The 21,645-nt window shown below is 47.8% G+C and overlaps 1 protein-coding gene across 10 annotated transcripts in view; it reads right to left on the bottom strand.

Annotated features, from left to right (window-relative positions):
- SPOP (speckle type BTB/POZ protein) overlaps window positions 1–21,645 on the bottom strand; it is a 190,884-nt gene that overhangs the window by 56,671 nt on the left and 112,568 nt on the right. For all 10 annotated transcript variants that reach the window (XM_029573351.1, XM_029573353.1, XM_029573349.1 and 7 more), the window contains one exon: window positions 15,509–15,660. In XM_029573351.1, the coding sequence (XP_029429211.1) occupies window positions 15,509–15,660 (152 nt within the window). The remainder of the gene's footprint in view (window positions 1–15,508; window positions 15,661–21,645) is intronic.

Here is a 21,645-nt window from a genome sequence, read left to right as displayed (position 1 = left end):
AAACAACCCCAAACTTTAACAGTAAAAACATCATGTCTCTTAAAAAAGACCACCAAGAATAAATCAGAGTTGCTTACCTGTAACAGGTGTTCTCAGAAGACAGCAGGTTGTCAGTCCTCACACATGGGTGACATCATTGGATGAAGCCCGGCCCAAAACTCTGATCTTAAAGATCCTAGAACTTTCAAACATACCCTAACTGAGCATGTGCAGTTGTAGTTATCACCCTGCCCCTTAGGCAGAGTCCCTCAGTCTATGATATAGTTAATACATGGAGAAACCAGCTCCCAGGGGAGATGGGTGGGTTTTGTGAGGACTGACATCCTGCTGGTCCTCGAAGAACACCTGTTACAGATAAGTAACTCTTCTTTCTTTAAGGACAAGCAGGATGGCAGTCTTCAAACATGGATGATTCTCAAGCTATAGGCTGTCCGAGCAGGACAAAGTGGGAAGCCGCACAATGCCGAAAGCACCACCTCTCACCCTTTTGCCTGTGAGGCAGCCAACCCACAAAGGGGTCTAGGTGGGAAAAGAGTTGGGCTCTACAAAGAGAAAACCATAGAAAAGACAGACACAAAACCCCAATGCGTAGCGGAAGCGCCTAAGGCAGGGGAGTGATGCAAATGCCAGCAAGAAACATACTCTGCATCATTGAAAATATTAAAAGCAGTGTTTTTGATCCGCAAACCCAGACAAAAGTAGGTCTAGAACCTCCTGGATACAGAAAAAAGCCTAGAGAAGCAAACAGAAGAAATCTTGGAAGAAAACCACATAATTTCCTTCGATGTCACAAGACAGTTGGAAAACCAACTAGGGCCAGAGAGCCTTCCAGAAAAAACTGCAGTCCACTGGCATCTGAAGGATAGAATGCACTTGCAGAAGTGTGCCCCATGTTTGGCTGATAGGCACAATGGGCAGAAAAATCCAAGCAATGCTTGGAAGAAGAATCAGCAACAACGGCAGGGTGTGCAACAGACCTTATATGCCAAACTAAAAGATGTAGCTGACCAAGCAGGACAGAATCAAGAGTGTCAGGGAATGAAAGGCAATACCTGAAATGGGATCACTAGCCTAAACTCCCGAGCAAGGAGTTAAGTTAGCCTTGAAGCTCACCCACACTGCACCCTGTCAAGCGCAGGCCAATCCATTCTGTCTACAGTATAGCTCAGGTGAGCAGGAAGGCATTTTGGACAACCCAGTGAAGTGCGAAAAGCTAAAGACAGTACTGGTGAAAAAAAAGGGAGAAGGTGGTATATCATTTCCTGCAGGTTTACACTAAGATAATACCATCAATGTCCTAGTTTTCTTCCCCTCCCCTCGACATTCTGACTGGAAGTTGGAAGGAGCGAAGAACACAAGAAGGCAGACCGCTGGGCTGCAAGAGTAAGAAAAAGCTGCTAGGCTGCATATCTCAACCCCAGCCGAATAACTCACTGCTGATTCCAGTAGGGAGTTACCCCCCTCCAAAGGTAGACCTCTCAGCCTGCATGGAATAGCTGGAACTGAGAGCGAACCCTCCAGAGAAGAAATCCAGAAACATTCCACCAACAGAAAGGAAGCAGGGATGATAAGTGCAAACCCCTGTAAAACATGATCTCTTCACCGGCCTGGAAGTGTACCAGGGCAGGGTCAGTGTGATATCGGAACAGATTGCCCACCAAACTGGCCTATGTACCAATACTTCAGCCATGATTACACATACTGCTTCCAAGGAAGCACACAGTCCAGTAAATGGAACTGTTGCATGAATCAGGACTCTCCTTGTCCGCAGACAGGGTAACCCTAAAATGGGGACGTATACCTTGCATCTACCACAACCTCAACTCCCTCAGCCATAGATATGGTGAGAGGTTGAAAGGCAAACTTGCCAATTAAATGGACTAGAACTCTCCTCACTAAAGGTCCCGCAGGCGAGAATGACTGCCAATAGTGGTCCCTCCACAAAAAACACATATTGAGCTAAACAGGTATCAAAGGTGACTCTCAGTTGGGAGAAATCCCTAATTTTCAGTGGGACGTTACCCCAAAAAGAAGACCCTGAGTATGACGGGGAGACCGAATCTAGAATAGCTCCCTTGCGAAATAGACTTGCTATGCCTTACAACGACCTAAGAAGAGCACTATCACCCGACCCACTCACAAATCCCACAGGGAACAGAGAGCTACTGACAGAAGCAGTGAAATCCCTTATCTGGGAAATGGAGAATGAGGGCCACCCATTTGTAGGGATGGACAAACAGGCATCCAGGGGGGACCTATAAGGGTCGCCTCTAGAAACCCAGTCATATCTCCCCTTCCTGAAGGGATAGGAAAGCATCGGGAATTGGGGGCCTCCTGACCCCGATAAACCTTCCAACTCTCCAGCTGAGAGCTGGGTTACAGTCACTGACCGCTGAGGTTCATAAGCAATCAAATCTGCCACTTGAAGCCACCCTTAGATGGGGTAGGCCACCATGGTAATCAAAGAAGGGACCCCAGCAAAAATGGTCCAATGACCAATGCTGCCGTCCCCCAATGTCTGCAAGTCCTGGCCTACAAGAAGATACACAGATTCAAAAGAATAGAAGCTTCAATTTGAAAACAGACCTGCAAAGGACGGAGGCCCAGGGGCTTCCCCACCTGGAAGTAGTCGAAAGACATATTCCTCTTCTGAGGGAGGGGAAGACTCCTAACACAACCCTCTTGGTATCAACTCCCACAAGAGTTCAACCAGAGTCACAGTCTTAGCTCAGTCTTGTGGCTGTAGCACATAACCTGCTGTCCTCGCCTTGAGGGAAACACACAAACCCATACACTAGAGGTCAGATGGAAGAATAATGCCCTCCGTTATAAAAGTGAGATCAGTACTCATACAGTGGTGCCCCATCCTGCAGATAGCGGTACACCTACGAATCCACTTGTGCTTGTGGGTAGAATACCACAGCACAGCAAAGACCGACTGGCTGCACACTGCCAAAACCAATCACAGAGTGTGCGATGGCACCTTCCTCAGCAGTGTTCCCTAGCAGCCTATGGTGCAGAACAGACGAAGAAGCTGATACCTTGACACAACGATGGCAGAACCTTGGCATGGTTGTATATTGAGCCGCCAGAGAGAACGACGCCTGCCAGCACCTAAGACGCTTGAAAGAGTAGAAGACCTGACCACACATGCTGCACTCCACTGATGCACTGACTCCTAATGGAGTCAATAGGAACAGTGTGATGACAGTATCCCAGTACCACTGGGGCTCTGATTATGGCATCGTCCCCATGGTACTCCAGTACCTGATAACGCTCCAAAAGGATGAACACAGCCCTTGAAATGGAGTTGTGAATGGCTCACTGCCCTTTCCATCATGTAAGGTCAGCCATGAAGTCCATGGTGATCGACAGTGTCCATGGTGCTCTGCGGTACTGTCTTGCAACATCAGACCGCGTCCACTGGTGCTCACTGTGGTGACAGCACCTGTGGGGGGCCCATAGTGCTCTCATACTCACCAACAATGGATCGCATCAATGACACTAAACGATGCTGAGCCTAGGGCTTTGACAGCACTTGACTATGTTGCAGGTTTGACCAGTTCAACAGTACACTGTGCAGAAGTTGGCAACCCGAAGGCGGCAAGGGACTGGTGGTTCCAAGGACACAAGTGGCGCCTAAAGGCAGAGGCTCATCAGCCCCAACGCAGCACCGACATGCCACATCTGTGCCCAAAGGAACGCCAGTTCCCCTTAGCTCACATATACTCCCAAGGGCATCAATGCTGGGAACTCTATAGCATCCCTCGTCAATGGTCATGGCTGATGATAGCTGTGACAGCAACCAAAGTGCTCTTTAGCATCGATGGTGCACAAAGCCAGATGGGGCCTTCGATGCCCCACAATTCCGGTAGCTCAGGGCCTCCGAGATCATCACTGCCTGACAGATTTAGGCCAGTGATGGGACAGTACAATGCCCCTCAGTGCCCTGTGTGGATAGTGCAAAGAAGCCTCGAGGGCACAGGACCACTGTGCATTGGATGCTTCAAGTTTATGGTGACCCCAGCACTCGACAGCACAAAGGTTGTCCAAGGCCTGAAGCCCCTGTCACCCGAGAAAATTCTGGCTAGGAGAGGAGGAGAGAAACTGAAGGGATGAGACGGATTGAGAAAGGGGACATGGGCTGCGAGAACAGAAGAGAGGATAGAGTCAGAGGGAGGATGTGACCTGCAACAAGCTAAGTAGCTGGCACAGGTGTGAGTATGTGATGTGCCACCCAGGATTTGTTTCAATTAATTGGGGGATTATGGGGTACCATTCCCTCTTCAGCTGGAGTGGAGGAGTAGCCTAGTGGTTAGAGCAGTGGGCTATAAACCAGGAGACCAGGATTCAAGTCCCACTGTCGCTCCTTGTGACCTTCGGCAAGTCATTTTACCCTCCATTGCCTCAGGTACAAACTTAGATTGTAAGCCTTCTGGGGATAGGGAAATACTTACAGTACCTGAATGTAATTCACTTTGAAGCGCTGAAAAAAGTGTGAAAAGTGGAATATAAATCTAAATTACATTAAAAAAATAAATAAATAAAAGCCCTAACTATCGTTGGCCTCAAGGGCGACCTGGGCACTCAATAGCGATCCTGGTGACTCGTTGATGGGGACTCATCGTTGAGAGCAGCAACAAATGGCATTGCTGGCCAGCATACCAAATGGCCTCCATTGTGGCCCTGTACCTCGATGGTATCAAGGATGTTGATGGTATTGAGGCAGTCATGCACCTTGACGGCCTTGAGGGCAGCAATGGTACCGAGAGCGGCCACGCACCTTGAAGGCACGGTGAGCAGCCATGCAACTTGATGGCATCAAGGGCGTCGATGGCGGCTCTGATGGCGTCTAGGATGACCATAGTGCTCGATGGCAGTCATGGTCCAGACTGCGACACTAGAGGCTGGTGCTCCGCTGCATCAAGGCCCATGGCACTCTGAGTCCATGGCATCCGCTGACAACTACAGCACAGAAGGCCCTAGCCAGTACGTTTGAAGCTCTTAAAGTGTTGAGGGCAGTAATGCACCTTGATAACATCAAGGGTGACCATGGCGCTCAATGGCAGTCCTTGTCCCCGACACGGTCCTGACATCAACGCATCAAACCATTGGTGCACTGGCATAGCTATGTACAGGCAACCATTACTGGGCATGGCACCAAAGGTGCAGCAGCAAGCTGCTTGCCCAGGTTCCTGCTCACACTCTCTCACAAGGAGACTGCACTACTATCACAGGCAAGTAGGAGGGGAGGCTACGTCATCCAGGGCTCCTGCCCCTGAATACTAGTTCCTTTGAATGTGGGGAGGATGAGCTCTGCCCCCCACAGGAAATGTATGGTCCTCAATCTCTTCACTATCTGAACCTCCATCGATGTCAATCGATCAGTGAAACGATATGAACTCCTGCCCGGGTAGAACCCAGGCGAGTCCCCAGGCTACACGGACAAAGGTACAAAAACAGACAGAGTAAGGAGAGGACACAGAAACTAAACTGCAGGTGCAGTATTTATTTAATAAGGGATAGAATTAGACTCTGCCAGGCTGCACAGCGACCAGGGAGCCATGTGGCTGGCAGACAGAGAAAAAAGGGAAAAGAGAAAAGAAAAGAAAACTACTGTAAGGTAAAAGAAAAGAAAAATAGCTGCAGATCTAGGAAAAAAAATCACATTACAAAAACTGTGAGAAGAGAGCAAAGCTGAATACCATGACACACACGGCTCCGTGGGGGGGGGGGGGGGGAGAGAAGAGACTGAGGGACTCTGCCTAGGGGGCAAGGTGATAACTACAGCCGCACATGCTCAGAGGGCATGTTTGAAAGTTCTAGAATCTTTGAGATCAAAGTTCCGGGCCAGGCTCCATACGATGTCACCCATGTGTGAGGTCTGCCATCCTGCTTGTCCTTGGAGAAACTATATACAATATTCTTGAATAAGATAGGGAGAACCTCCAACGACACAGCAAATTACAACAAGCAAAGAGCAGTTAGCACAACCTGCAGTCTGGGCAGATTCTGGACTAGTTTTGCAGGATGAAAAGAAATTAGCAGGTAAGACTAAGTTTCACTTTCCTTGGCATCCCTGAAAGACCAGTCCAAACAAGTGGGATGTACCAAAATCATCCCTCAGATGGATAAGCTACTCCTCTCAAAACGCCCAAGCCAAAAGAGGCTTCCTCTGAAGCTCGGACAGCCAGAAAGTAATGCTTTGTGAAAGAATGCAAGTATTCCCAAGTAGTTGATCTGTAAATCTCCAACAGATGCTTCAGCCCCTTCAGGAAACACAATGCGTCTGGATGTGCCATGAGCGACAACCCTGCAGATTACCTCTAACATGAAATTGTTGCCATCTGCAACTTCAGTGATTTGGAGAGCCAGCTCCTTCTCCATTCTTTCCTGTAAAAAGGTCAAAACTGAGGCCACAGATACAATGTAAAGCAATAAAATCTTGTTTGCATACCCACTTCAAATACTCTACACATCCTTACATACAGTAAGGAAATGGAGAGCTTGCAGACCGCCTTCTCAGGGTACCCTTTTCTTTGCTAGGCATGCCACCTCAATAGCCTTTCTGTAAGAGAAAATAGAGCTGAATTTTCACACACTACTGGCTTTGCAGTAGTATACCCTTACTTTGTGGCAACTTGAGGGGCTCTCCCTTCTTGATCCTCAAGAGGTCTGCATACCAAGGATGCCTGGACCAATCCAGATGGGCTGCCGCTATCTTCTACAGGATATGGCCCACAAGAAGCCAAGGATGGAAAACATAGGAATCCGCACATCAGTCAAGGCTGCATCAACATGCCCAGCCCTTCAGATACCTCCTCTTCTGTGGCTAAAAATTCAAACCTTGGCATTCTTCTTTGTTGCCATCAAATCCATAATAGGTTTCTCCTACCTGTCCATGATCAGGGAGAAGGCTTCGCACTCGGCTGGGTTCCTGGTGCGATTGCTTGAACATTTTCCACTGCTGCAATGTGGGTTACCAATAGCACCTGCAAGTGCTATTCCAGCCATGCAATAAGCAGATTCAATTCCTCAGTTGAGAACTCCAAGGCGGACCAAGGAGCATGTCAACAAGGCCTTGAGAGTGCCTTGTTTTTGAATGGAAACTTTGAGGTCTGACATGATGGTGATGAGACAGGGAGGATTTTTTTTCTCCTCTGGACCTCATGGAAGCTTAATTGCATATTTCCATCAGGAAGGAGGATAAGAGATTCCTGCGTTGTTAGGTTAGTTTATTACATCTGGGAGCCACAAAATAAATGGAATACATTCCTTGACTAGGGTACTGGGAACTGGCACCTCTGTTCCTTTTCAACAATCGGGAGTTATCCAGATTGCCTCTCTTTAACAAGCAGCGGCAAAGGTACTGCAAAAAGGAGTATGAAATAGGAAGGGAAAATTCCAAGCATAGCGTTCTCTGATAATATCAAAGACCCACTGGTCTGAGGTGACTTGGACCCACTTCAGGTAAAACAAAGTTAGATGGCCTCCAATCTGAACCGCCTGAGATAGGGTCATCAAATTTTCATTAGGCACTGTGTGAGGCACTGGTTCCACCAGGAGTATGACCTATGAAAGGATCAGTTATACTGAGATCCCGTAGCTCTACTACAAAGATAAAAGGAAATCCAACTTATCCTCCAGAAGCTCCGAGTGACTTGGATTTCAAGTCCTTGACCAGTTTCTCCAACTCATCCCCAAGGAGGAGGAGCTTGCCTTTGAAATAAAGTTTAGCAAGCCATGCTTATGAGGCCAAATCAGCAGACTAATACCTCAGCTACAAGCAGCGACAGAGGTTATTTTACTACCTGAAACCTGGATCAGATCTAAGGAAGCATCAGCTAAATACGCTGTGCCCACTTCCAGAAGGGTCGCCTCTTCCAGAGTTGTCCAGGGCTCCAGCACCCACTGAGTCATGCACAAGCAGGCTCTAGGCACATAACCACTACAGACAGCTTCCTGAAGAGTGAGGCTCAAAACCTCAAAGGACTGCTTAACAGTGTTTCAATCTTCCAATCCTGGAAATCTCTGAAGGCTGTACCCCCTTCCATGGGACTGGCCATTCTCCTAGTCATACAAACATCAGTGCATTTACCCAAGGGACCTGTAGCTTCTCCTTTTCCTCACCCTGCAGTAGATAAATCTTTGCTATTGCTTCACCAACTTTTAGCTTCACCTTGGGTAATTTCCACTCAGCTGCAATCAAATCCTTAATGGACTTATAGAAGGCTGCAGCAGGCTTCCTTATGCTAGCCCTAATGGGATCCCTAGATACCTGTTTTTCCTTCTGCCTATTATTCATCAATAATGTTCAAAGCACTAAACGCAATGATAATCAAGGAGGACAACTCTTCCCTCCTAAAAAGGCAGATCGTGAAAGCATCTTCCTCCACTTACAAAGCAATTTCACCTTCTTGACTGTCTCCAGGGTCCTCCTTAGTTCCTCCTTTAGGAATGCCAGACAGAGGACTTCTCCTCCTCCCACTCCAAATCAAGTTCTCACTGGGCATGCTTCCTCCCTGGTGCAACCAAATTCTACTGCCTATGAGAGGCACTGGGAAGGGTGGGAGTCCCCAAACCAGCACTCTGCTTTAAGCAGAAGGCTTGGTGTAATAAAAGAACATACTCGGGGAAAAAGTGGAAGGAAGAGGGCAGTACCAGCCCAGGCAGCAAAGCTGCAGAACTTAATAAAGCGCCAGCCTCTGAAGATATAATGGCTGCCTGCAAATCCCCTGTGTCTATAAGCAAAAGCAGAGGAGGCACCATATCCAATATGGCCGTGGAGCTATGTGGCTTCATAATGGCCACTGCCCCCATCAAGGGTAACTGTGCAAACAGAAGCTTCTACCACAGCAGACCTGACTACTGACTGGCCACCGGGAGCCAAGAAAGCATGTCCTTTGGCTCTTACTCCCTCCTCTGCACAGACCCGATAAGGCCATTACTGCATGTGATAGCCCGATGCAGGCCTTGCAAGTAATGGTGCATTTCCCAAACTCCCATCAGGCTCCTACTCACCATGGAAAGCTTCCCACCAACCTGGAACAGGCATGCCACAGGATGCAGATCCTCTGGTGGCCACTCAGCCTTCCTGCTGCAGAACTCAATGTCTTTTTTTTTAAGCTTTATTGTCTAAAACTGAAGATTTTAAAATGCAGATACCATAAAAGAACCTACAAAACTTTATCCTACAGGTACTTTAGCTGAAAATAATGTACTTCTTAGGATCCTTATCACAAGCTTGGCTGACAAACCTACTCATCTAACATGGCTTCTTCTCGCAGTACTATTACCAAAATTGGAACCAGTTATCCTCTCATAGAGACCTATATATTAATCATTTTTACCATAGACACAATTTAAGAAAAAATTACTTCATACATCTGGTCCAGAGTTAGAGGTACAGGAAAATTAGTTCTTACCTGTTAATTTTTGTTCCTGTAGTACCACGGATCAGTCCAGACAGTGGGTTGAGCCTCCTTTCCAGCAGGTGGAGACAGACTAAAACTTGCAGGATGCCCTATATCAGGACAGAGCCTATCCTCTCACCCTTCAGTATAACGTATGTCAAAGCATAAAACAATAAACCCAAGAATAGGATCAAGCAAGTAACCAAAAAGCTCAACGGAGCAACCATAGATTAATGTAGAAGCATGGTATACCTATACGCTCTTGCATAAACTTGGTATAAAATAACCACCAAGGCTTCCGGTGTAAATGCTCAGTAATCTTGCACCAAGGAAAATATGAAAATCTGCAGACCTGCAAGAAAACAAGCTTCGAGAGGACAGAAGACAGACAGGGAAGGGCGTCTGGACTGATCCGTGGTACTACAGGAACGAAAACTAACAGGTAAGAACTAATTTTCCTTTCCTGTACGTACCCGGATCAGTCCAGACAGTGGGATGTACCAAAGCTTCCCTAAACTGGGTGGGACCGAGACAGTCCCGCTCGAAGCACTTGCCGCCCAAAGAAACCGAACACCGGGGTGTGGACATCCAGACGGTAGTGCCAAGCAAAAGTGTGCAGAGACGTCCAAGTGGCAGCCCTGCAAATCTCCTGCAGGGAGACAGACTGACTCTCCGCCCACGAAGTAGCCTGAGAACAGAGAGAATGGGCTTTCAGACCCTCAGGAAGCGTACGACCTTGACAAAGATATGCCGAAGAAATGGCTTCTTTCAACCACCACGCAATGGTGGTCTTAGAAGCCTGCTTACCCCGGTTGGGACCACTCCAAAGGACGAAGAGATGGTCCGATACGCGGAAGTCATTGATGACTTGAAGATAACGAAGCAAGACTCGCTTGACATCCAGCCGATGGAGGTCGCCCCCAGCCGTACCCGCAATCTCCTCCGGAGAGAACGCGGGGAGTTCTACCGACTGGTTGACGTGAAAGGCGGAGACAACCTTAGGCAAGAAGGAAGGAACCGTCCTGAGAGAGACCCCGGAATCAGAAAAATGCAAGAAGGGCTCCTGACAGGACAGCGCCTGAAGCTCGGAAATACGACGAGCAGAGGAAATAAGAGACTAGAAAGACAGTCTTAAGAGTAATATCCTTGAGCGTAGCGTGGCAAAGAGGCTCAAAGGGAGCCACACAGAGAGCACGAAGGACCAGGTTGAGACTCCAAGATGGACACGTGGCCCGGGAGGGGGGGCAGAGGTGTCTAACACCCATCAGGAAACGAATCACATCCGGGTGAGCAGCTAAGGCATGACCATCCACCCGACCCAGAAGAGAGCCGAGTGCAGAGACTTGAATGCGTAAGGAACTGAAGGAGAGACCCTTAGAGAGACCCTTCTGAAGAAAAGAAAGAACCAAAGGGATCGAGGCGGAGCGCGCTGGGACACCCGCCTCCGTACATGCGGACTCAAAGACCTTCCAGATGCGCACATAGGCCAGAGAAGTCGACTGCTTCCGGGCTCGCAGCAGGGTGGAGATGACCTCCTCCCTATAACCTTTGCGCCTCAAGCGCCGCCGTTCAAAAGCCAGGCCACTAGACAGAAGCGATCGGCCTGGTCGAAAAATACAGGCCCCTGCCGGAGCAGACGAAGGAGATGATTGAGGCGCAGGGGCCCGTCCACCGCTAGATTGATGAGATCCGCGAACCACGGCCTTCGCGGCCACTCGGAAGCGACGGGAATCACCGGACCCCGGTGGAGTTCGATTCTCCTGAGAATTTTTCCTACCAGAGGTCACGGGGGAAACACGTACAGAAGGACGTCTGCTGGCCAAGGGAGAGCCAGAGCATCCACGCCCTCTGCGCCGTGTTCCCTCCAGCGGCTGAAGAACCGATTGGCCTTTGCATTGCACAGAGTCGCCATGAGGTCGAAGTGAGGAGGACCCCACCTGTCCATTATCAGAGCCATGGCCGCGTCTGAGAGCTCCCACTCTCCCGGATCGAGCGACTGCCGGCTGAGGAATTCGTCTTGAACATTGTCTTTTCCGGCAATGTGAGAGGCCGCAAGGCACTGTAGGTGACGCTCTGCCCAGGCGAAGAGGCGGCTGGCTTCTAAGGCTACCAGGGGACTGCGAGTGCCCCCTTGGCGATTGATGTAGGCGACGGTGGTGGAGTTGTCGGACAGGACTCGTACCGCCTTGCCGCGGATCAGGGGAAGGAACTCCTGAAAGGCCAGGCGGACCGCCAAAGTTTCTAGTCGATTGATGTGCCAGCGCGACTGAGTCTGGGACCATGTCCCCTGGGTGGACTGAGAAAGGCAGACCGCACCCCAGCCCAACAGGCTGGCATCCGTGGTTACTATCGTCCACTGTGGAGCTTGAAGAGGCATCCCTTGCAGGAGATGAGGAAGAGACAGCCACCACTGTAATTCGTCGGTAGTAGACTCCAAGAACGGAAGGACTACATGGAACTGCTCCGACACTGGTTGCCAACGAGACAGCAAAGCTTTCTGTAACGGACGCATATGAGCAAAGGCCCAGGGGGGACCAGATCTATGGTAGAAGCCATGGAGCCCAGGACTTGGAGATAATCCCAGGCTGTCGGGGAAGATATCGCAATCAGAATCTGGACCTGATCGATCAGCTTGAGGGCTCACGCCCGAGGTAAGAATACCTTGCCTACTCGGGTGTCGAAGTGTGCTCCCAGAAATTCCAACTCCTGGGAGGGCTGAAGCTTGCTCTTGGAAAAGTTCACTATCCACCTGAGAGAGGCAAGGAGCTCTAAGACGCGATCCACCGCCCGCCGGCAAGAGGTCTCCGACTTGGCCCTGATGAGCCAATCGTCCAGATAGGGATGGACGAGAATCCCCTCCCGGCGCAAGGCCGCTGCCACTACTACCATGACCTTCGTGAAGGTGCGAGGAGCGGTTGCGAGGCCGAAGGGGAGAGCTCGAAACTGGAAGTCCTGTTTGAGAATGTGGAATTGGAGATACTTCTGGTAGTCGCGGTGGATGGTAATATGAAAATATGCTTCTGCGAGATCGAGGGAAGCAAGGAACTCTCCGGGACGGACCGCTGCAATGACCGCCCGCAGGGTTTCCATGCGGAAGTGGGGGATCTTGAGGGCCCGATTGACCCTCTTGAGGTCCAGGATTGGGCAGAAGGACCTGTCCTTTTTGGGCACGGTGAAGTAAATAGAATACTGGCCGATGCCAATTTCCCCTTTTGGGACTGGGACCACCGCCCCCAGATCCAGAAACTTGGAGAGAGTCTGGAACACCGCGTCCCTCTTGGCCTGGCCGCAAGGTGAGAACAGAAAGAGATCTGGAAGTTCCCTGACGAGGTCGAAAGCGTACCCGTCTCTGATAATGTTGAGGACCCACTGATCAGACGTGATTTTGACCCAGTCCTCGAAAAACAGGGAGAGACATCCGCCGAGGTAAGGAACCGAGGAATGGGTCGGCTGAACTTTATTGTGTGGCAGGTTTAGCGATGGTACGCACGGGCTAGCCCTCGCGAAAGGGCCACCTGCCACGAAACGACTATGACCAGGACTGCGCACGAGAAGACCCCCTCGCAGCACCGCACCGCCCGCGAGAGGCGGAGCGACGCTGACCCCTGAAGCGAAAGCAAGAGGTCGCGAAGGACCGAGAAGACTTAGGGCGGTCCTCTGGAAGCTTATGGACCTTGTTGTCAGCCAAGGAGTCCATAAGCTTGTCGAGGTCCTCGCCAAAGAGCATCTTACCTTTGAAGGGAAGCGTGCTCAGCCAAGTCTTCGAGGACTGATCAGCCGACCAGTGGCGTAGCCAAAGGAGCCTCCGGGCAGCCACTGCCGAAACCATCGCCTTCGCCTGAACATGGACCAAATCATAGAGGGCGTCTGACACGTAAGCGATTACCGCCTCCAGACGTTCGGCTTGTTCTGCCTCACCTGGCGGAAGCTCCCGGGCGCAGAGTAACTGTTGGACCCGCTGGAGGCCCGCCCGCATCATGAGACTGCTACAGCAAGACGCCCGAACCCCGAGGGCTAGGACGTCGAAGATGCGCTTCAGGTGAGCCTCCAGCTTACGATCTTGTGAATCCTTCAAGGCCGTGGAACCTTCCACCGGAATCGTGGAAGGTTCCACGATTCCGGTGGAATCCACCGATGGATATCGCAACAGCTCCAAGCCCTCTTCCGGGAGGGGATAGAGCTTATCCATCGCACACCCCGCCTGGAGCCTCCCATTCCTGCAGGATAAGGAGCTTAAGCATGGGGTGGAAGGGAAAGGCCGAGGCCGGAGCCCTCCCAAAACCGGGTTCATATCCTTAGGGAGTGAGGCCATGATATTATCCACGGAGGGACTTTCCAGACCCAGCTCCTCCAAAACAAAAGGGAGGAGGGGCTCTAACTCCTCCTTACGAAAAAGACGAAGGGTTCTGGGGTCATCTCCCTCTAGAGGGGGGGCATCCGCCGAATGCGAGGAAGCAGCGGGGTCCGAGGACCCGGGAGACACCGGGGGGGGGGGGGGGGGGGGGGGGCACCCCCGGGACCACCCGCACCCAAACTGGTCCCTGAGGCTCCGCGGCCGGTTGAAGTGGTCAACGGTGCTAAACGAGGGATTTTTGGCGGGGGGGGGGGCTTTCTTCCATCTCAAGCAGGCTAGCTAGATAAGATTTGTGCATGAGGAGGACGAAATCCGCGGAAAAAGTGACCCTGGATTTGCTGGGGGGGGGGGGAAGGTCAGGACCCCCCTCCTGGGGACCCGCGGGGGCCAAATCGGGGGTTAAATCAAAAAAATCCGGCCCCCCAGCCCCAGGGAGCACTGAAATCGGCCCCGATGAAAAATCCAAGATGGCAGCCGTTCCCGGGCTCTGCCGACCCGGGAAAGGCCTAGCCATGCCGGGAGGAGTGGAGCCCCGGGCTAAATTTGCTTGTTCTGCCGAGGATGGACCTTCCCCACCCGGCAGGCAAGCAGTGCAGAGGCCCTGCCGCGAAAAACGCGAAGAGGACAGCCCACAAGAAAGACAGGCTGTCAGCAGGGACATAGCTAAACCTCGGCTGAAGAAAAAAAAGTTGAAAAAAAGCTTGATTGACAGCCTGCACAGCAGGAGAGAGCAGGCGGGAAACCTGCTGACTTCTGCTTCTCTGACTGCCGGTTCTAGCCCTACTCTGACCAGAAAAAAATAAAAAAGCTGGTCAACTGCTGCAAATAAGTTAGAGGTAGGTGAGTACTTGCAACTTATTGAAAGTTTAACACCTTTTAACTCCCCTTTTTTTTTTTTTTTTTTACTGAGCGCAGCAGCGGGTTCAAAACCCTCTCGGCAGCCAGAGGGGGAACGAGGCCCAGAGAGCGGCGGTCCCCAAACCTGAAAGCGTCCACGGACTCAGGACTATGCAGGGAACCCCCTCCTGCAAAAGGGGACAAGCCCCCCTGAGCCGGGCAAGAGCTGGGAGACAGATGTCTCCCACACAAAAAAACAGAAAAGCACTAAAGAAGGCAGAAATTTCCTTCAGAGATCCTTTTTTTTTTTTTTTTTTTTTTTAAACAAGAACCAAAAGAAGTACTTGCTTGAGCCTAAAGAGAAAGAAGAGGCTGACTAGCCTACAGCAGAGAACCGAAGGGGAGATGCTGCACCTGCTGGAGACAGACAAATACTGAAGGGTGAGAGGATAGGCTCTGTCCTGATATAGGGCATCCTGCAAGTTTTAATCTGTCTCCACCTGCTGGAAAGGAGGCTCAACCCACTGTCTGGACTGATCCGGGTATGTACAGGAACTGTATTTAATTACTATAAAAAAATTTAAAAAAAAAAGAGTGCACCTTCCTCTAGAAATGTATACATATGGTTAAAAAAAAAAAGGAGGGGGCAGAAAGTATCCCCCCCCCTTGGCACAGGCACAAGGAGGATTCCAGACCCAACACAGGAGTGTATACACACAAGCAGAGCTTCACACTCCAACAGCCACACACAAAGGAGGCTCCCTCACCCCAGCATGTAGGCATGCGCTCTCTCACACACACACACACAGCAAAGCAAGGCTCCCCTCTCCCCATCCCTTAAACGTCTGGTGTTTCCAAGCTCCCAGGAAAACACAAGTGATTCCTTATTTCAACAGGTACGCACCCATGGCCTTCGTCTCTTCCCCTTTGGCATTCAAGATGGAGAATTTGAATTTTGCTCGAACTTCACTCTTGGGACAGCTGACCAGTAACAGGTAGAGTGACAAGTAATCTTTGCTCTCCTCATCCAGGCCCTTAGGGTTCACACGCAAACACCTGCCAAGAAGTAGAGCCAAGTCAATGACATCTTCAGTCTTCCCCTACTGCCATGCTCCAACACAGGAATTCGAAAAGAAAAAAGCCCACCAATAGGGTATCAGGTAAACCAAGTTAAAAAAAAACAAAACAAAAAACCCTCCCCCTTAGATTTATTTACAAGAATAATCAAAATTGCATGTCTAGGGAATTTCATAAAGCAATGATATTGCAATCTCAGGTAAATAATTTCAACCTGAATCTCAAAACTTTAATCAGACCCTGGCAATTTATTAATTTTTTTTAATTTTGTGAATATTAAAAAAAATGATTTTAAGGTGCAAGCAATACTTATTTATTTTATTTTTTTTTTTAATCAGCTTTATATACCGACATTCAAATTAATTTCACTTAAAATACTTATTTTATCACTAAATGTCTAGAGGGTGGTCACATCAACTCAAATCACTCAAAAGATTGTCTAAAGACAAAAATAGTTCTTACCCTAAACAAACAAATTGGTAAATGAAGATTATGGTGCCACTGCACAGGATTCACTTACTCAGTAAGGGGGAAAAAATGAACAGATTTGTCTCTCTTCCATTTACTACTTGAGTGAATCGTATGTAGTGGTGTTGTGAGAATTCCTTAATCTTCCCATATCAGTCTGACTTTGTGCAGGATATCGTATGAGCTGCTTTCATCGCTGGACAATCTATTGAGAGTGGTTTAGGCTTGATGTGACTACTTTCTGACATTTAATTATAAGACAAGAAGTTCCACCCAGAATCTGTGCGTCCACATTTCACACGTGCGGATCCGAAACCCCCCCCCCCCCTCCCCCAAACCCCGTTAAAAGAATCCTCAGGACCCCAACAATATGTCTTGAAAATCTGGTGTGGATAGGACACCAAACACAAAAGTTATTGCAGTGGGGAGGGATGGAACATACACAGCAATCTCATAAGCCTTCCCTTCAGAAAGCAGGCTAAAGTATTTTAAGCATTGTTTGTATTTTAAAATCATATTTTATTTTATTTTTTTAAATATGTATTTACAACATTTTTTCAAAAAGACATTCACAAATTGCTGAGGTCTGATGATTACATCTTGAGATTCAAGTTAAAATTACTTATCTGAGGAGGCAATATCATTGCTTTGTGAAGTCCCCTAGACACACATTTTGTTAATTCTCTAATAGAGCTTGTTTTTGACATCCTCCAACACAGGCCGTTGAACCTGCCCCCACCAAAGTCACAAAGCTTCCCCATAGACACAAAACCTATTCTGACTGCAACACTCCCTACACAGACCACAAAATCCGCCCCCACTATCAAGTTATTATACAGGTTATGGTAACACCCCCCCCCCCCCCAACTACCATGTTCCTATACTGGCCACAAAATTTTCCCATACTACCATGCCACACATGATACCAAGCCTGCCCCTCAACTGCCATACTCCTACAGACTACAAAGATGACCTCTGGGCCAACTTTATAACTCAATGGGCAGTGCTGTACACTGCTATGTAGGAGACCTGGTTGGCTCAAACCAGCCATAGAGTTTGAGAGATCACATACTGGTGACATCTAGAGGCCACAGATTGCAAACAAACTAGATTCTGGAAGGAGCTGTGGTCTTGTGGCCTATAATTAAGAAGTGTAGTTACAAAGGCTGGGCTAGATGGGTGTTATAAAATGGTTGAAAAACCTTAAGTAGTTACAATGAAGGTTCTAGATGCTGCTGCCAACTTCAGGCCAGTTCTGACGGAGCTGAAAGCCCAGAGAAGCAAGAGGAAACCACAGGGCTCCTCCAAAAATGACAGTTTCCAGTGCTACACTGATGCAGGTAAGCACTTGCTTCCAAGAAAATAGGGGTAATTTGCACAGAGCAACAATGCAGTTGTATCAGGCTCCCAAAAAGGCTGGGGTAACCTACATGGAGTGGACATCAATAAGCATAGGGTGGCAAGATGTTTTGGACAACATCCAGACTAATTTTAGTGGTTCTGTAGATTAGAAAATTAGTGGTTTAAGATATTTTTGGGAGGAGGAGATGGGCGACAGCCCTGGATATTGGAGTAAGAATCAGTTTTGTAAGATGCAAAAAGGAAGACAAGGCCTACCATACCCTACCAACAGAAATGGTAGAGGCCAGCATTGTGGCAGAATTTCAAAATGCTTGGGGAAGATATAGAAGGCAGGTATAGGCACAGAGTTGAGAAGCTGGTGCTGATTTAAGTATGTACATTTATATGCTCATTGACCCAAAGAGATAGAGCAGGGGTGGACAGCTCTGGTCCTCAGGAGCCACAAACAAACCAAGTTTTCAGGATATCCACAATGAATATGCATGAGAGATTTGCATACAATGGAGGCAGTGCATGCAAATCTATCTCATGCATATTCATTGTGGATATCCTGAAAACCTGGCCTGTTGGTGGTTCTCAAGGACTAGAGTTGGCCACTCCGTGATAGAGGAAGAACTTGAACTAGGCCACCTGGATGGGCCTAATGGTCTTTTGCTGCCTCTGTGAATGGGGTTCTGTCTCCCATTAAAAGAGACTTTGAATCTCTAGAATATAAATATATCTAGATTCTTTGCAGGTTGTGATCATAACGTTTGGAGGTAAGAGAGGGCCTGGGTGTTGAATTAAGTATGGGACTTCTAAGACTCAAAAGAGGAAGATAAAAATGTTTGAAATGGCCTACACCAACAAAGGTGGTAGTGGCCAGCATGGTTACAAAATGTAAATATGCTTGGGACAGAGGGCAATGGTAGCAGCAGGATTGAGATCTGGGGTAAAATTCATGGCAGGGGAGCTTACGTGGATTTAACTTGGGGAAATGATATGCTCATTACCTAAAGTGGTAGAAAATAAGCAAAGGAGACAAGTGGGCAGAATGGATGGGCCAACTGGTCCTCCTTATCTGCCATCATCTACCATACCTCTTTAAGAATTATCCATAAGGATGATATACACAAGCTCTTAAAATCATATAGGTTATCGTCACATGTGACAGAAAAACAGGAATTGTGATGTCTAGTGAGTTCATATACATCATCCTTGTGAAATTCTTATGTTGGCCCAATGCATGCTATCAAAACTTGCAAAGAATCCAGTTTTCTCCAGGACTGGAGTCAGATGTGGAGCCTATTGAGTTCCTAAACGGCACTGCTCAATCAAAATAAAGTCACTCTACAATGTATAAAAAGGCCTTAAAAGAAGAGGGCGTAAAGCACCAAAAACTCTAGAGCAGGACACTTTGGAAGGTAGTCTTTGCTAATGCTTGCCACACAGGTTTGAATGTCCCTTACCAATGCTGCAAATGATATGGCTAATGAAACCTTTGTAAACGTTTTTAGCCAATATCAATTAAAAGCCAGTGTGACTAGTTTACATAGAAACGTTCAAGATAAAATGACTTGCAAAATGGTTTTGATAATTTAAGCGCTGTTGTCAGGTAGCATCAAGTGACCATGCACTGAAATCCTTTATTGTATCAATTATCCAAGCTTTGGAACCCTAGGAATTTTCTAGCGTAAAGTCCAGATTTTGACTGCCGTCTCTCCTCCCTTAACTTTTTTTTTGACCTGGCAGTTTCCTCCTCCTCCTTTGGATTTCCATTCAGCTGGAACCATTGCTGTGATCTGGCACTGTGAGCCTTCATTCTCAAGTATACAAGAATTTTCCCCCTATTTTATAGCCCCTCTAAACTTATTTTTAGTTAAGTCACTGCAGCAACCGTCCTCAGCCAGGGGCCATGAACCAGGCTCCTTACAGAATCCTGCATATATTATTAACCTTAAATCAGACCACTAGGTATCACAGTTACACAACGATAGGACTCCCTCCTCCCCAGGTGTGTACCAGAAGAAAAGATCTGAGCCAGAAATCAAACCCAGATCCTTCTAACATGGCTAGGGCTGCTTCCTCTTCCTGAACTTATTATAAGATAAATATCCATATTTTCACAAAGCAGAGAGGTGATATGTTCAAGCACACAGATGGAAGATGGCTGCCATCATGGAGATGCCTCTTGTTGGCCATAAAGTAGCAGTGAGGGTGAGTCTCAGAAGAATTTTCCCACCAACCCTGCAAGCTGGAGAGTGTGCATATGTTGACCAAGATGCTAAGGTGGAGTTGACATAAAGAAGAGAGGTAGTGGAGAAGAACTCCAAGGCTTTTTTTTTCAAAATATATTTCTGGCTACATTCCTTGTTACATGACTCCAAAATACCATTATAATTTAAAAAATAATCATAAAAATCACACTACCACACATTTTCTCACACAGGAACAAACTGTCCCATACTTAATATTTAATTAATTTATATGGCACCTCAGAAAAGTCACTCAGAATGGACATAGGAACAGAACAGGGTCAACAGTACAAAGGAGAAGTAGAAGGTGAACCAGAGAATGAAGGTGACAAAAATGAGAAATTTAAGGGAAAGTTAATCAGAAGAGATAAGTTTTTAAGAAGGCTGGGGAATGTGGCAAGCGGAAGAGAGTCCTAAACTTCTGGGGGAAGTTTATGACAGAAAGACAAGAGTCTAAAATTAGACAAAAGGTATGGAAATGTGAAGATGCTTGTTTGGAAAGAGGTATTATAAGGAGAGTCTAGGTAAATGGAGGTAGTGCGGAACGTAGTAGATATGAGGAAAGAAAGCAAGTATGTACCAGGCCATGAATAAACTTAAAAAGGGGACCATTTTTAAAACTGTGCATTGTGACAAAGACCATACATACTTTTACCTGTAGGCTTTGCACCAATTTTCAAAAGTAAATTATATTTAGTACATTCCTTGCCCTTGAAATTTGCCTTGGGTAAAGAGAATGCACATTGCTTGCACATGCTTCTTCTGTGGGTACATATTTGCTGGAAAAATGTGCTCCAAGATTTGATAATGTCATTTGTGTGCGTACTTTTCTTTCCCTGACTTAAACACACCCACGAGAACACCACCTCTCAATGAGACAAAGCACACAACATTGTACTATGGAACAACATGTGGACTTTCAGCCAAATTGAAGACAGCTATTTTCAGACAGCCAATTAACACAGGTAAAATGCTTTCCACCCATGTAAATCACTTTGAAAACTGTCCTAAAAAGTCATAATTTCTAATTTAACAGATAACCAGTGAAGGAAAGCAAGAAGTGAATTGGGGGGGGGGGGGGGGACGACAATGGAAGTGCAGGGTAAGAAAGAAGAGAAGAAGTATGGCATTTTGGAGATGTAGGAAGAAGGAAGCAGTGAGCCTGGTCACATGACTATTACAAGAGTCTGAATGCAAGACAGAGCATGAATGCAGAACAATTTGTTCAATAAAGCCAGCATGCCAATTCAGCTTTAAAGGAAGTGTAGTGCTCAGTGTTTCACAAGTACATACAGAAAGTACTATACTCACCATACATCTGTTCAAGTTTACTGTCAAGACACTGTCTGAGAAAGCACTGTTGCTTACCTGCAACATCTGTTCTCTAAGAACAGCAGGATGCAAGTCCTCACACGCAAGTAACATCATCTGACTCAGCCTGATGTGGAGATTTTACCTAGAAGCTTTTAGCACGATCAGTGAACATGCGAAGCCCTCAGGTTCATTAATAGCCAACATACAGAAACCAACTCCAAAGGGAGCTGAATGGATTTCCTAAGGACTCACATCCTCCTCTCCTAGGAGAACACCTGTTACAGTGTACAGAGTAAGGGCAGATAGCCCCAATCCCTATTCAATTGTCAAGTACAAGGGAAAAGAAACTACTAGAGCCCAGCAGAATCTCAGGAAACCCAGACTTAAAGAAACCTCCCTAGAAACTACATTTCCCAGGTTCCCCAGTGCTATAAAGGGTATCTGAGAGGCTCCCAGGTGCAGGACTGACAAAGGGTGGGACCAGTCCTATAAAGGCAGCAGTAGTCTGGGAGAGGAGGGGAAGGAAGGAGAATGGTTCTCTGAGCAGGAGACAGCAGACCCAAAAGGCACTGAACCCCTGAAGGTG

The sequence above is a fragment of the Rhinatrema bivittatum genome, chromosome 12 (genome assembly GCF_901001135.1).
Source record: "Rhinatrema bivittatum chromosome 12, aRhiBiv1.1, whole genome shotgun sequence".
NCBI lineage: Eukaryota > Metazoa > Chordata > Amphibia > Gymnophiona > Rhinatrematidae > Rhinatrema > Rhinatrema bivittatum.
The sequence above is the reverse complement of the archived record's forward strand: the minus strand, read 5'-3'. Positions and strand labels throughout refer to the sequence as shown.